The sequence below is a fragment of the Salvia splendens genome, chromosome 19, assembly GCF_004379255.2.
Source record: "Salvia splendens isolate huo1 chromosome 19, SspV2, whole genome shotgun sequence".
NCBI lineage: Eukaryota > Viridiplantae > Streptophyta > Magnoliopsida > Lamiales > Lamiaceae > Salvia > Salvia splendens.
The window spans coordinates 23174042-23190214 of record NC_056050.1 but is presented as its reverse complement, the minus strand read 5'-3'; the positions used below and the strand labels follow the sequence as shown (position 1 = coordinate 23190214).

The window sequence follows — 16173 nt, the reverse complement described above, 5'->3', positions numbered from 1 at the left end:
TCCAATTAAAATAATCACACAACTTAATCCTAAATAGACAGTCATACCAACTTAACGGTACCTCAATATACAATGAAATACAGTAACTAATTAGATAAGTTAAATGAAAAATAAAATCTTCATTTGCTGTTTTTCCACGTACAGTTGGAAAAGAAGCCATGCATCAATTACTTACACGACAAAAATAACTTAATCTTCTTCTTCATCTTCATAATCGCATAAACCACGTCACCATCACATCATTATTATCATCAATGCATCATCATCATTGCATCAACCGTGTGCGGATTTCTCAATATGATAATGCTTAGAATATGCTCCCTCTATTAATTCAACTCTATAAATACCTTCTCTACTCTCTCCAAACCCTCATTCTAATTTGCTACTATAACCATCAACATGGACAACATTCTCCGCTCCTCCTCCAACGTCAAATCCGCCGCCGTGCCTCTTCCAATCGACACCGTCTTCAAACTCCCTTCCCCACCGCCTACTTGGCCACCGGGCGGCGGCTTCGCAACGGGAGAGATGGATCTCGGCGGCCTCCAAGTCCGCCAAGTCACAACGTTTCAAAAAATCTCGACAACTTACAAAGGAGGCCCCGCCGATTTAGGCGCCACCTTTCTAGAACCTTCCCCAATACCGGATGGATTCACCATGCTCGGCAGCTACGCTCAGCCCAACAACCAACCGCTTTTCGGTTGGGTTTTGGTCGCTAAAACGAACGCAGTCGACACATTAGGTCAAATTCTGAAGCAGCCAACTGACTACACTCTCATCTCGACAAACGATGATGCCCACTTCTGGCTCCCGACTCCGCCCGACGGCTTCAGAGCCATCGGGCTAGTCGTCACCGCCTCGCCGGAGAAGCCGGCCCTGGACAAGATCTGCTGCGTCCGGGCCGACTTCACCGACGAGGCAGAGACCAAGAGCCAGATTTGGGGAAACGTGTATGTAGTAAGAGGGAGCAATGCCAAATCAGTAAGCGTGGGTACATTTACAATCCAAGGAAATGACAATAATACCCTTACTCCATTATCTTGTTTGATTAACAAGGACTCAGCTTTATCCGCCATGCCTAATCAAGCCCAAATTGAAGCTGTGTTTGCATCGTATGCTCCGTTTATGTACTTCCACCCTCGTGAAAAATACCTCCCTTCCTCTGTGAATTGGTATTTCAGCAACGGTGCCTTGCTGTTCAAGAAAGGGGAGGAGTCGAATCCGGTTGCGGTCCTACCGGAAGGTTCGAACCTCCCACAAGGCGGTACGAATGACGGGTTGTACTGGCTCGACCTCCCGGCAGAGCCAGACGGCACTAGGGTTAAAATGGGGGATTTGCCGAGCGCGATGGCTTATCTTCACTTCAAACCAGTTCTTGGCGGGTCAGGTACGCACTACAAAGAATGACTAATGACATTTTTTAATCTAATTAATTAAAGATGTCCATGTGTTTGTAAATATACCATCACGTTTCAAAAAAATGTCTTTCATTATTGTGTTTTCAACTAAAATTAAGGGATACAAATTACAAAACGACAGCGTCAAGCAAAAGATTAATATAATTTGCCAGAGACTTTTTTTTAGTAGTGCGTCTTTATATTTATTTTTGTCTGGTTAAAAGAAAAGTTTTTTTTGTAGCGACGGATATCCAGGTGTGGGTGTTCTACCCGTTCAACGGCCCGGCAGCTGCGAAGGTGGGGCCATTCAAAAGAGTCGAATTGGGGAAAATCGGCGAGCACGTGGGGGACTGGGAGCACGTGACACTGAGAATCAGCAATCTCGACGGGATTCTGCGGAGAGTTTACTTCGCGGAGCACGGCGGCGGGCAGTGGGTGGATTCGTCGGAACTCGAATTCAGTGGCGGCGGCAACAGATTTTCAGTGTATTCGTCGCGGAATGGGCACGCGGCGTATCGTAAGGCGGGGTTGGTTGTGCAGGGAGGGGATTTTGTGGGGTTAAGGAACGATGCGGCGAAGAGCGCGGTGGTGATGGACACGGGGGCGAGGTTCGCGGTGGTGGCCGGGGAGGGGGTGGTGGAGCCGCCGTGGCTGAATTACTACCGGAAATGGGGGCCCACGAGGAGTTATGATACCGTGGAGGAGTTGAAGAATGCTGGGAAATTCCTGCCGGGGTTTTTGAAGAAGCAGTTGGCGAAGTTGGTTAATGGGCTGCCGCCGGAAGTATTTGGGGAGGATGGGCCCATTGGGCCTAAGATGAAGAACAATTGGGATGGGGATGAGAAATGACCACATTAACTGGACCCAGGCCCATATATTCTGAAGGTCCTCCAAAATGGGGCCCATTTAGTTAAGAATTCTATTCAATGTTCATAATCTTTATTTTATTCAGTATTTTATGTAAAATAATTAAAATTCTAAAAAATTTATGAATTCAGTATTTCTATGTTTGGGATGGTTTATTGAGCATTATGCATGATTGTGAATCTTTCGCTGGATGTGAGAAGTCTCATAGTGACAGTGGTTGCATTACTCCTTTTGTTCTGCCAAATAATGTATACAAACATAGATACGAGTTTTTTTGTAACTAAATTTATAAAATTAATGAAGTTATAGGGTAAATAATTGTTTCAAAAAACAACTGAAAAATGTCTGCGGGATATCCGAAAATTACTATTGTGGGAGATACATCTTGAAAAGATAAAGATTGTATTGTGCCAAAGAAATATCAATCCAACGACAACGCGGAATCTATATATTGAAAAAATTCGTTTTCCCTTTGAGAATAATAAGACTACAATGCACATTGCAAAAAATGCAATGCTTACAATACAAATGTATATAGAAATATAATTATTCTAGTTTTCTTGGACGATAGTTATATTACTACTGATGGGGTACGAACTAAACAACTAAACCCTAGTTGCGAGCCCAATAACAGTGACGGCCCATCAGCCCAAAACCCAAGAAAGAGTATCAGTTCGGCATGACCAAAGAGTTCGGTTCGGCACAACCAAAGAGTTCGGTCGCAGCCTACAGCTCGGTAAAAGCCAACCAATCAAGCTCTACTCTCAAAACCCAAGAAAGAGTATCAGTTCGGCATGACCAAAGAGTTCGGTTCGGCACAACCAAAGAGTTCGGTCGCAGCCTACAGCTCGGTAAAAGCCAACCAATCAAGCTCTACTCTCAGATCGGCAAAAGAACCAATCAAGCTCTACTCTCAGATCGGCAAAAGCTAATCGGCAAAGTTCAGCAGTTCGGTCTCAGTGTTCGACCGAACAAGGAGATAGTGGACCCATGCAGGATCTCCACGACCTCCATTACACCCACGATCTATTTAGTGGTGTTAAGCAGTTATCAACCATCCACGATCTAGTGAGTGGTGCTGCAAACCACGATCTTAGTTCAATGTATAAATAGAACCTAGATCAGATAGACAGGGGTTAAGCTCTCTAGATCCTGAATTTTATAGCAAATCAGTATTGTAATCTGTAAGCGAGACCAAGCAATACAAATTTGCCCTCTTTTCTTCCCGTGGACGTAGATTTACCTCAGTAGATCGAACCACGTAATTTTCCGTGTTGTGATCATTTATTACTTGCATTTATTCCCATCAAAAATTCGCCACATCATCACTGGCGCCGTCTGTGGGAAACAGAGAACCAAAACTGTGATAAAAGCGAGTTTTTGATCCTTTTCTACCAAAAAAAAAAATGCGTACCAGATCACATAATACCCATACTTCCGTCCGTGATGAAGGTGAGGAAGCTAGTCCAGCCCATAGGTCTGGAAAACAGCCTCGGGAGAAATCTGCCTCCAGTTCTCACGGTGAAGGAACGAACCACTCAAAAAGTCATCGCACCGAGCCTCCCCAGCAGCTCGCTTTGAATGAGGCTGTCAAGTTGTTCTTGGCTGAGAAGCAGGATGAGTTCTTAACATTCCTGCAAAAGAGCCAGAAGCCGGAGGAGAAAACGGCGGATTCTCCCTCCCCCTCCAGACATGAAAGTCACTACCGCAGTAGTGTCGCACCTTCCAGGAGAGAGAATCCTCACCACCGACATGTTCCTGTTCCTCCTCGGTACCGAAATCACAGGAGAACTCCATCTCCACCATACCGAAGAGATGTCGGATTCGCCATGTATGGAGCGCTGAAGACTCCATTTTCGGATGATATCACCCGAACTCCATTGCCACAGAATTACCGAACTCCGTCAATGACTTATGACGGGTTAGTGGATCCTCATGATTTCCTGGGACGCTATCAGTATAATATGGCGAACCAAGGTCTCAATGAGGTTCACATGTGTAAGCTGTTTCCCGAGCTGCTTATCGGGAACGCAAGAAGGTGGTTTGACAGCCTCCCTCAAGGGAGCATTAGATCTTACAGAGATCTAATGGATGCTTTTCACAGGAGATTCTTCCAGAAAGCGGAAGCCCGAATCACTTCGGCTCAGCTGCTTTCTATACGTCAAGGTCGCGATGAAAAAATTAGCGACTTCATGACGAGATTCCACAAGGAATGCCTACAAGTAGATGATCTCAATGATCTACTTGTCATTTCGGCATTCCAAAATGGAATTCTGCCCGGAGCTCTCTACAGAAAGCTCGTTGAGTGCAGCCCGCAAACAGCTCAAGAGATGTGGGACATTGCGGACCAGTTTTCTCGTGCCGATGAGGCAGACCGTCGAAAACGGTCTTTAGACAGTTCATCCAGAGGAGACAAAAAGAAGCCCGATCATAGCGATCAGGGGCTTCCTCGCCGAACTCCTTTTGAAAGAATTCAAAGGGCACCGGTACAAGGCAGATTGGGACCACGTCTCGATCTTGAGAAACCGCCCGCTCAGTTCGTACCATTGAACAAGTCGAGAGCGGAAATTTTCGAACTGCATTCTGATATGTTCGAAAAACCAAAGCGGATGACGAAATCAGCCACGCGCCGAAGTCAGGATACGTACTGCTCCTACCATCAAGACCACGGTCACGATACCGAGGAGTGCCGAAATTTGGCAGCAGGTATTGATGTTCTTGTGAAAGCAGGGACGTTAAAAAAATACCAAAGCAAGCTGCCGAAGAAGAATAAGAAACAGAGAGGTGCGAACTGCGCTCCTCAGGATCCTAAAAGGCAACAGGATCCCGAAGACGATGACGAGCCGCAATATGACGGAGTAATCCAGACTATTGACGCTCTCCTAGCCGGGAAGACTAAGTCGTCTCTAAAAGCAGAACGCAGAGGCGTCAATCGAGAGGAGCCTATGCATAAAAGGCTGAAGAAGGAGGAAGTAATCACGTTTTCAGATGCAGATCCCGTCCCGGCCATTTCTCCTCATCAAGACGCGATTGTCATTCAAGCCGGAGTGGCAAACAAACTGATCCACAGAGTGTTTGTGGATACAGGAGCGTCGGTTAGCATTCTTTTTAAAGAATGTTTTGATAAACTGGAAGTGGATCCAGCTCGGCTCAGTCCGGCCCCACTTCCTCTGAAAAGTTTCGCCCAGGAAGACACCCGCCCTGAAGGTACTATCAGCCTTCCGATTACGGTGGGAAGAGCGCCTACTAGCTCCAGTACGATGATCGAGTTTTTTGTGGTAAAAGCTCGGTCCCCGTATAACATCATCCTGGGAAGAGACTGGCTCAACACAGTTCGGGCCATTTGCTCTACTTATCACCTCACAATCAAGATCCCCACTAAAGGAGGGATTGCAGTCATCCGAGGTGATCAAAAGAGAGCAAAAGAATGTTTGCAGATTGCGCTTAAAAGTGCCGAGCAATCAGATCGGCACCATCAAGCATAGCAATCACAGCAGCCGGAGTCAGGGGCAGGCGAAATGACCGAAGTCACACCGGAGCCGAACTCGATGACAGTTCAGTTATACGAAGATGATCCATCCAGAACGGTCAAGATCGGTTTCGCGGGAACACCTCTGCTCCGGGAAAAGACCATCCAGCTCCTCAAAGAGTACAAAGATGTCTTTGCGTGGTCTCCGTTGGACATGACCGGAGTGTCTTCCGAGGTAATTACACATCGGTTAAATATTGATCCTTCAGTCCGGCCTATAAAACAGAAGCAAAGACTCTTTGCGGCAGAAAGAAATCAAGTCATCCATGACGAAGTCCGCCAATTACTGAAAGCGGATGTATTATTCGAAGTAAAATATCCTTCTTGGGTGGCCAATCCTGTGATGATCAAGAAAAAAGAAGGAGGATGGCGGATGTGCATAGATTTTACCGATCTAAATAAGCACTGTCCTAAAGATTGCTACCCCCTTCCGAACATAGATAAAAAAGTAGAAGCTTTGATAGGCTTCGAAATTTTCTGTTTTCTTGATTTGTATAAAGGATACCACCAAGTTTTAATGGATGAGAATGATGCTTCAAAAACGGCTTTCATTACTGACTTCGGCATTTTTGCTTATAAAAAGATGCCATTCGGTTTAAAGAATGCCGGAGCCACATATCAAAGGATGGTAGACAAGCTATTTCGGCACCTGATCGGAAAAGAGGTTGAAGTCTATGTTGACGACATAGTTGTTAAAAGTAGAAGCACTTCGGATTACGAAGACAATCTCAAATCAACTCTCGACGTGCTCAAAAAAGCCAACCTCAAACTCAATCCCCAAAAATGTACCTTTTTGGTAGATTCGGGAAAGTTTCTGGGTTGTTGGGTTTCAAAGGACGGACTCAAGGCAAATCCCCTAAAGGTTCAAGTTGTTCAGAACATGGCAATGCCGAAGTCCATACATGATGTGCAAAGGCTAACTGGATGTCTAGCCGCACTGAATAGATTCCTTTCCCAAGCAGCCGAAAAGCAACTGCCGTTCTTCAATGTTTTGAAGAAGGCACCAAAGTTTGAGTGGGGAGCCGAACAGAAAAAGGCTTTTGACGAACTCAAAAGTTATTTAGCCGAACTCCCTATTCTCTCTGCTCCAACAGATGCCGAAGTGATATTCTTATATTTAGCGGCATCAGATCAAACCATTAGCGCGGTACTTGTACGAGAAGAAGGCCTAAAGCAGCGTCCTATCTACTTTACAAGCCGAGCATTAAGAGGTCCCGAAACAAGGTATCAACCTCTGGAAAAAATTGCTCTGGCATTAGTAAATGCAGCAAGGAGACTGCGGCCATATTTCTATGCTCACAAGGTATGCGTCTTAACCGATCTTCCACTTCGGCAAGTTTTGACTAAGCCTGAAGCATCAGGCAGAATTGCCAAGTGGGCAATAGAGTTGGGAGAACATTCAATAGAATATCTACCTCGGAAAGCCATCAAGGGACAAGCCTTGGCAGATTTTCTGGTAGAGGCAAAGTTCGATCAAGCAATCCCTATTATTGCCGAACCGAAAAGCCCTACCAATGATGAACCAACACAGCCCCAGGAACCCGAAGTAGAGCCGCCGGACTGTTGGATTGGATTCGTAGATGGAGCTTCGAATAAGACGGGAAGTGGAGCTGGTATTCTACTTATCGCTCCCGACGGACACGAGGTAACTTATTCACTTCGGTTCTTATTCCCAACCACTAATAACGAAGCCGAATACGAAGCCCTTCTTGCCGGACTTCGGTTAGCGCAAAGTCTATTTATCAAATCTCTCAAAATCCATTGTGATTCACAAGTCATAGTGAATCACATGTTGGGTACAAGTGAAGCCCGAGATGAAAGGATGAAAAAATACTTGGACAAAGCGCAAAGCATTAGCCGAAGTTTCTCTTATTTTCGGATAATCCGCATTCCCAGAGCGGAAAATGGCCGAGCAGATACTTTAAGCAAGTTGGCCTCATATCCGAGCTCAAAAGTGGAGGAATTACCGCACAGAAGCATTGATGATGCTGAGGTACTTTCAGTAACCAGCTCGCCGAACTGGATGACGCCAATATCAAAGTATCTAGATCAAGGACAACTGCCCGAGGATAAGAGAGAAGCTCGGAAAATCACATGCCGAGCACTTCGGTATGAACTTCATGAAGGAGTCCTATATAGAAAGTCCTACCTTCAACCGTTATTGCGATGTGTAGGACCAGAAGAGACGGACTACATCCTTAGAGAAGTTCATGAAGGATCGTGCGGCAGCCACATCGGAGCTAGAGCTTTAGCTAAAAAAGTTCTGAGATGGGGATATTATTGGCCAACTATGGTACAAGAAGCAGTACAGCTCGTTAAGAAATGTACGAAGTGCCAAATCCATGCAAATATCCCAAGGATGCCGCAGACCGATCTATGTGCTATGCAAAGCCCTTGGCCTTTTATGCAATGGGGCATAGACATAGTAGGACCACTACCACAAGCTCCTCGGCAAATGAAATTCTTGATCATTGCCGTGGACTACTTCACAAAGTGGGTGGAGGCTGAACCATTAGCTACGATAACGAGCTCGAAGGCATTGGATTTTGTTTGGAAGAACATAGTTTGCCGATTTGGCATACCCCATATCCTCATTTCGGATAATGGGACTCAGTTCACCGACAAGACATTCAAGAATTGGTGCCAAGAGTTGAATATTCAACAGCGGTTCACTTCGGTCTCTCACCCACAAGCAAACGGACAAACGGACAAACGGAAGTAACAAACCGTATTTTGGTGAAAGGATTAAAAGCTCGGTTAGAACAAGCCAAAGGACAATGGGTAGAAAATCTTCCTCAAGTCCTATGGTCTTACCGAACTACACCAAAAACCTCCAACGGTGAAACTCCGTACAGTCTAGTGTACGGCACTGAAGCCGTAATTCCGGTTGAGATCGGCATACCCAGCCCCCGAACACTCAATTTCTCAACATAACTGAATGATGACAGACTGAGAGCCGAACTAGATCTTGCCGAAGAAAGAAGAGAACTGGCCTGCATAAAAGCAGCCAAGTACAAGGAGCAAGTAACCCGGTATTATAACCAAAGGGTGAAAAAGCTGCAGTTTCAAGTGGGAGATCTCGTATTGAGAAACAATGAAGTAAGCCGAGCAGAAAAGCTGGGCAAACTTGAACCCACATGGGAAGGTCCGTATCGGGTGTCAGAAGTCCTGGGAAAAGGGTCTTATAAATTGACTCACATGTCAGGAGAACAAGTACCCCGAACATGGCATATTTCCAACCTCAAGAAGTTCCATTTGTAAGAGACAAGGTCCGGTCAGTCTTGTATCTAGTTCGGTCCTAGGGATATGTGCTTTCATGTTTCTATTTGTCCTTTATGCTGGTCGTTTTATAAAAGTTTAAAATCTTTTTCGTCTTTTTTATTTGTCTTTATGTGCGTTTAGTCTCTATGTGCGTTTTGTCTCTTATAAATATTACTAAGGTATATTGATCTTTAAAGGCTGATCCCCTTTTTAGATCATGTATTAAAGACAATTGTGAGTCCAAGCTTCTAAGGAAGATACAAGACCACAATTCAGCTTAAGAAACAAGCAGTTCGTCTGAAACGGACTGCAATAAGCCGAAAACCACTTCGGTCAACCAGGGAAAGTCCAATCCAAGCGATAAAACTCGCCAAATTAGGACACAAAGGGAAAGTCCAATCCAAGCGATAAAACTCGCCAAATTAGGACACAAAAGGAAAGTCCAATCCAAGCGATAAAACTCGCCAAATTAGGACACAAAGGGAAAGTCCAATCCAAGCGATAAAACTCGCCAAATAAGGACACAAACTAAGTCCGGTCAAAGAAGAGTTTTCTTCATAAGACTGAGGACGAGTCCGGTCAAAGAAGAGTTTTCTTCATAAGACCGAGGACGAGTCCGGTCAAAGAAGAGTTTACTTCATAAGACCAAGGACGAGTCCGGTCAAAGAAGAGTTTACTTCATAAGACCAAGGACGAGTCCGGTCAAAGAAGAATTTACTTCATAAGACCGAAGACGAGTCCGGTCAAAGAAGAGTTTTCTTCATAAGACCGCGGACGAGTACAATAAATGAAATAAAAAATCGCTGAACTGTAAATACGCAGTGATAGAAGCGAAATGAAAAAATTTCATTTATTAAGTCTTGTTCGGCATACAATTTCGCTGCCCTACGAGAAGGCGTTATACCATTACAAAGGATTATTCTACTGTCCACGGTTGCTAAAATTGAGCCACCTATCCAAAAAATCCTCATGATGCTGAGTTCGGGTGTTCCGAACAGTTGAAGAATAAGTAGGTCGACGAGATGCTCTGATCGACCTACCGCCCCTTCCCTGAGTCCAGGAAGTTCTAGCACCTCGGCGGCGAAGAGTCTCTTCACGAAGCATCCGCTGATCTTGCTCACTCATAATCACAACTCCTCTACGAACTTCAGGGCGTTCTCGTCTTGACATTTCCGGTTGTTCCGGAGTCCGTTGCTGACTTGGAGTACGTTCTCGTCTTGACGTTTCCGGTTCATCCTGAGTCCGTTGTTGGTTTGGAGTAGAATCTTGAGCAAGTGGATTAGAGGTTTGAGTTGGAGTGTGAGCATCTGTTGGCGGGAAACGCCTAAGGAATCTCTCGATTGAGGGACGCCGGGAAAGAATGATGTCGTACCGAGAAGCCAAGCGCCGCAATGACTTCACAACTTGTTGGCAAGCCGAGCTCTCCAGCGCATTGTTCTTCCGGAGTACATGAAGCTCCTCCCACAGTTCATCAACTTGATTCTGAACTTCAGATATGGTCATTCCCCCGCGCCCGCAGATGAAATCCTCATATGCAGTCCTCTCAGCGATGACAGTGTTCAGCTCGGCATCCAGATCTTTCTTTATGGACTTTAAGTCCTTATTGTTGGACTCCAGCTCCACTAACCGAGCCAAGAGTTCGTCATACTTCACCTGGTCATCTATGGCTTTTTTCTCAACTTCGTTTAAAGCCGAAGAGTATAGCCGCTTCCAGTGAAGTACCTCCAGCTCCTTAGAGTTAAGAATACAAAGCAGCTATGTCAGTTCGGCATTTCAGTTTACCGAGCAGGTAGTAAACCACAACAGGAGTAAAAGAGATTACGAAAAGCTATAAAGAAGACACGAGTGTAGAAAGAAGAATTTTTTCATTCACAAGAAAAATTTTTTACACAAGGAGGGCTTCAAGGCCATTTTACAAGGAGAGAGAAACTAAACTAAGAGAAGGGAGACGAAATCATACTCCGCCAGTTTCGTCTCCGGCTCCTCTGTGGGTTTCAGCCTCCTTCTCCTTGTCTACTTCGGCTTCAGCCTCGGCCTCCCTACTCCCTCCAGCCTGCTCGGTGCCCCCATCGCCGATCTGCTGCACCTCCTGCTCGGCATGCCCGTCGCCGGCCTGCTGATCCGTCTGCTCGGTCTCCTTGCCGGCCTCGTTTTCCTGCCCACCCTCTTCGTTAAAGATTGAAGCGGGTGAAACAGGTCCCAAGGAGGCAAAGATGACCTCCATGTTCTCGTCCCGGTCAGCGCGGCAGTTACGGACTCTTTCAGCAGAGAGCAGGACCGAGGAAGAAGCAAGCTCCTCAAGGAGCGGCAGACTCTGGAGACGAGCTGAAATCTCTCGGCCATACAGCGGCAGGACGACTTCGGGTCCCTGCTCAGCGTTATCGGTCATCAATTTCAGCAGATCACCGATAAAGGCCGAAAATTGATTGCTCAAAAAGAGTTTCTCCGCGAAAACACGGAGAGCCTCCCCCTGAGCAACCACGGCGGCAGCCTCCCTCTGTTTAGATTGCTCTCTCTGGATGATGAGCTGGTTTTTGGCACGCTGAGCTTCATCCTGAGCCGAGATCCTAGCGGCCCTTGCCTTCTCAAAGTCTGCCCGAGCCTGTTCGGCCTGGTGACGAGCAGCATTCAACTTCCTCTGCATCTCAGCATAATCGTTGGACGCTTTGGAGAGTTCAACGGCGACGAGCTTGGAGAGCATATTGTTCCTCTGAAAATGGAAAAAGGAAAAAGTCAACAGAGGGGCCACAAAAAATATAGGAAAAAAGCAAGGCCAGAAAATCAAGAAGGGAATTCACCTCTACAAAGTCCGTTGGCCATGCAAAAGGCTCACAGACATGTTCCGAAGGGGCCGCCAAGACAATGTCTTTCTCCGGCGCTCTTGGGGGTTTCTGAATCTTCCCCTTCCCCTTTGCCGAAGTCGACTCCGGCTTTTTTAGATCCGAAGAAGAGGTCTTCTGCCTTTTCGGATTCTTCTCGGCATCAGACGCCGAGCCGGTGGCTTTCTGTCTCTCCGGCTCATTAGATTCGGAGGATTTGCGACCGAGCTTGTTTAGCATGTTCACTGCCAAGAAGCAAGAAAACAAGGTTAGTCTTCGTCGTTAAAGCAATAAAGCATAAAAAAGAAATCCTCACCCTCAGTCTCTTCGTCCGAAGACGAGATATCGAACACGAAGTCACCCTTGACGAGCTCAGATTCCGAGTACTGTTTCCTAATCATAGGAATCTTATTGAGCTCGCCCTCGAGCTCGTTCAACGGTTCTAACCGAGGATGAGGAATTACGGACTTCGGCCCTCTCCAGGGAAAGCCCGGAGCCGCTGTCCTATTGTAAAAAAAGAAACGATTTTGCCATTTCGGCCATTTGGTTTTACAAAAGGCTCTAAAGGGCTGTAAAGGGATCAAGTAAAACCAGGATCCCTTCCTCTTAAACTGAAAGAAATTAAGGATTGCCCTCAGAGACAGATCCTTTCCTAATCTACGCAGTTCGGCAGCAAAGGCCGATAAGTGCCTCCAAGAATTCGGAGTCACTTGACCTAAAGGGAGTTGAAAAAAATCAAGAAGCTCTACAAAGGCAGGGGGAAGAGGGAAACGAAGCCCGCATTCCAAGCAGGCTTCGTAAACGGTGGCGTAACCCTCCGGCGGCGAATCAGCCCTATGAAGGTCGTAGGGAATTACCACTAAACCCCCAGGTAGAAAATATTTTCCGTGTAAGGATATCACAGTATCCTTACTCAAAATGCTCGGAAAATATTCTACCGTCTTCTCCCCGGACTTCTTCCGGCCAGAAGACCCCTTACCCCCCTTCCTACCGCTACCTGATTCAGAAACAGATTCAGAAGAAGAAGACATGATTCTTACTCTCTGATGGTCGAAAGTCTGAAGAAAGTCTTGAAGAAGCGGAAGAAAATTTTTCGAAAAAGGGAGAGAATACAGAAGAAATAATCGCAAAAGTGTTTCCAATGATGAAGAAAGGAAATATTTATCGGATTCGCAAAGGAATTTCAAATCCGTCGCGCCGTTTCAAATCCCACTTTTTCTGGATTCAACGGCCGGATTTACTGTCACATTTAATGCAGACACGCGCATGGCACGTCCCCTGACGTCAGCCTCCCCCTTACATTTATCCAAAATGCCGAAGTGATTCACTTCGCTTTTCGGGGGGGGTGGTGATGGGGTACGAACTAAACAACTAAACCCTAGTTGCGAGCCCAATAACAGTGACGGCCCATCAGCCCAAAACCCAAGAAAGAGTATCAGTTCGGCATGACCAAAGAGTTCGGTTCGGCACAACCAAAGAGTTCGGTCGCAGCCTACAGCTCGGTAAAAGCCAACCAATCAAGCTCTACTCTCAAAACCCAAGAAAGAGTATCAGTTCGGCATGACCAAAGAGTTCGGTTCGGCACAACCAAAGAGTTCGGTCGCAGCCTACAGCTCGGTAAAAGCCAACCAATCAAGCTCTACTCTCAGATCGGCAAAAGAACCAATCAAGCTCTACTCTCAGATCGGCAAAAGCTAATCGGCAAAGTTCAGCAGTTCGGTCTCAGTGTTCGACCGAACAAGGAGATAGTGGACCCATGCAGGATCTCCACGACCTCCATTACACCCACGATCTATTTAGTGGTGTTAAGCAGTTATCAACCATCCACGATCTAGTGAGTGGTGCTGCAAACCACGATCTTAGTTCAATGTATAAATAGAACCTAGATCAGATAGACAGGGGTTAAGCTCTCTAGATCCTGAATCTTATAGCAAATCAGTATTGTAATTTGTAAGCGAGACCAAGCAATACAAATTTGCCCTCTTTTCTTCCCGTGGACGTAGATTTACCTCAGTAGATCGAACCACGTAATTTTCCGTGTTGTGATCATTTATTACTTGCATTTATTCCCATCAAAAATTCGCCACATCATCAACTACATTGAATTTCCAATACAAATCTTATTTTATGTATAAGTGAATACAATTCCTATTATCACTAGTTTATATTTTTCGGCATCTTAACGTTTTTTATTTATATTTTCAAGAACCCAAAATTCAGGCATCGTAACTGTCTGTGAGTTTTTCAACAAATATCCTTTATTGTAATGCATCATCATTAGCTATTTCATTTCACATAGGTGACTCCTTGATTTGTTTTATATAGAGAGCTGCAACCACATTACCATTTGAAATTTCTAACATTTAATGTATGATAAGACAAAATACTTCCTTCTTATCATGAACTACAATTCATACACAATTGATCATTCGAACCTCTGATCAACCTATTAGTTTAAGAAGTGTCTTACCAATTTTATGCCCATTTCGTCGTCAATTCCTTGCTCTTATCATGGGAGAAAAAAATTCATGCAGCAAACTTCCAGTTAAATATTGGTGGTTTTCTCTTTTAATTTTTGTCTATATAGGCCAAACCAAATATTTTACTAGTATTTTATTATCCCTGTCTCATAAAACCATGAATACTTCCTATCAAATGAATTTACAGTAATACCTTTAGTGTCACAATTTATTTATAACCGCTTTAGATAAAAAAAAATAATAGGCTAAATGTGTGACTCATCTCTATTTAAATCAAAGCATTAATACTTGAAAAATAGGTATTAGGGTTTCCTCAATTCAATATTTTCAAGCAAACTCTAGGGTTTTGTTTTTCTGAGTTGGGGTTTTGTATTTTTTCTTAAGAATGATGAAGTGTATGATAAATAGTACAGTAAGTAATTAATTAGCTCTTATGGCTTCCCCAATTGCAAAGTTCAAGCAATTTAGGGTTTATTTTTTCTTCAAAATCATTAATTCAAAACTTAGTAGGTAATTAGAGAGCCACACTTATATTTGATATGCATATTTAGAGCAAATTATCCCAAAGACCAAAATAGAGAAACAACCTAGACTATATCGGAAACTACCTTGATAATAAATAAAACCACCTAATAGCTTGTTAAACATTACAAAACTTAAGTCAACTCTTAACAAGTTGACATAATCCGACTCAAATTATTCCCCACGAACCCTTAGGCCTTAGTTAATGAAAAAACCCTTAATTAATAAGCATCTCCGGTTCTAGACTTAGTTAATGAAAAAAACCCTTCAATCCGACTCAATCTCTTGATCCTTGGGTGGTGAAAGCAATTTTAATTCTAATGAAAAGAGTGACAATGAAGTGAAACATGTTTTGCGAGAGTTTCATGGATTGTATCTTTATCTACCGTCATTCTCCATATTTTATTGAGTTTTATGCTATTTTGTTGGGACGGTTCATGAATACTACCTACCCTTAGGGGGCGGTACCTTAGTAAGTACTCCCTTCGTCCGCGAATAGGAGTCCCGTTTTTTTATTTTAGTCCGTCCGTGAATAAGATCCCGGTTCACTTTTACCAAATAGGATCTCACCTTCCACTAAATCATTCCACTCACATTTCATTTCAAACTAATATATACAAGTGAGACCCCTATGCCACTAACTTTTTTCCACTCACTTTCTTTAACATTTCTTAAAACCCGTGCCGCCAAGATATGAGACTCCTAATGACGGACGGAGGGAGGGAGTAGTAGTTTTCATAGTTTAGGAGATAGTGGGCTTTTGTCATTTATGTGGATAGCTTTTTTTGGTGTTTGGTACAAAAAAAATACATCCATAAAGCCCAATGTAGTAGTTGTTTAGTTGAAAGGGCAAGTGTGTGAAAATAATTACAATATGACTAAATTGTCCCTGACTTGGTTTATGAATGACAATTGACAACCGAAGCATCAATTTGTTATTGTTCTCATAGGTCTTCTAAAACGAAGGTTGAAGATAACATAAATGGAGATGGAAGAGCGATCCACACCAGAAGACCTCAATTCCCTCACATGCCTTGCACTTTTCATCGCCAAACACCACCCTTCCATCCCCGTCGCCGTCCTCTCCACCGTCTCCGTCGCCACTGTTTCTTCCATCACCTTCCTCTGCCTCCCCGCCCCAATTTCCTGCCCGGCGCCAATTTCACCCTCGTCGAGCTCTTCTTCGAAACCCCTCACCTCAACAACCCTAATTTTCGACAAGCCTTAGCTCAAATCTCGCTGAAATCAAACCTTAGAGATGTAGTTCTCGATTTCTTATGCAATTACGCGTTTGATAT

At 44.5% G+C, this 16173-nt stretch overlaps 1 protein-coding gene across 1 annotated transcript; it reads left to right on the top strand.

Annotated features, from left to right (window-relative positions):
* The first annotated feature begins 399 nt into the window (after positions 1-399).
* LOC121779189 lies at positions 400-2246 on the top strand. The gene is made up of 2 exons (XM_042176514.1): positions 400-1387; positions 1639-2246. Exons 1-2 carry the CDS (start codon positions 400-402, stop codon positions 2244-2246), a joined length of 1596 nt encoding a protein of 531 aa, XP_042032448.1.
* The last annotated feature ends 13927 nt before the right edge of the window (positions 2247-16173 follow it).

What these genes read in the sequence shown, in the direction of transcription:
- LOC121779189 (XM_042176514.1), top strand. Translation starts at nt 400, where the DNA reads ATGGACAACATTCTCCGCTCCTCCTCCAACGTCAAATCCGCCGCCGTG. An exon ending in ACCAGTTCTTGGCGGGTCAG is followed by an intron (nt 1,388 to 1,638) that starts GTACGCACTACA and finishes TTTTTTTTGTAG; the next exon opens with CGACGGATATCCAGGTGTGG.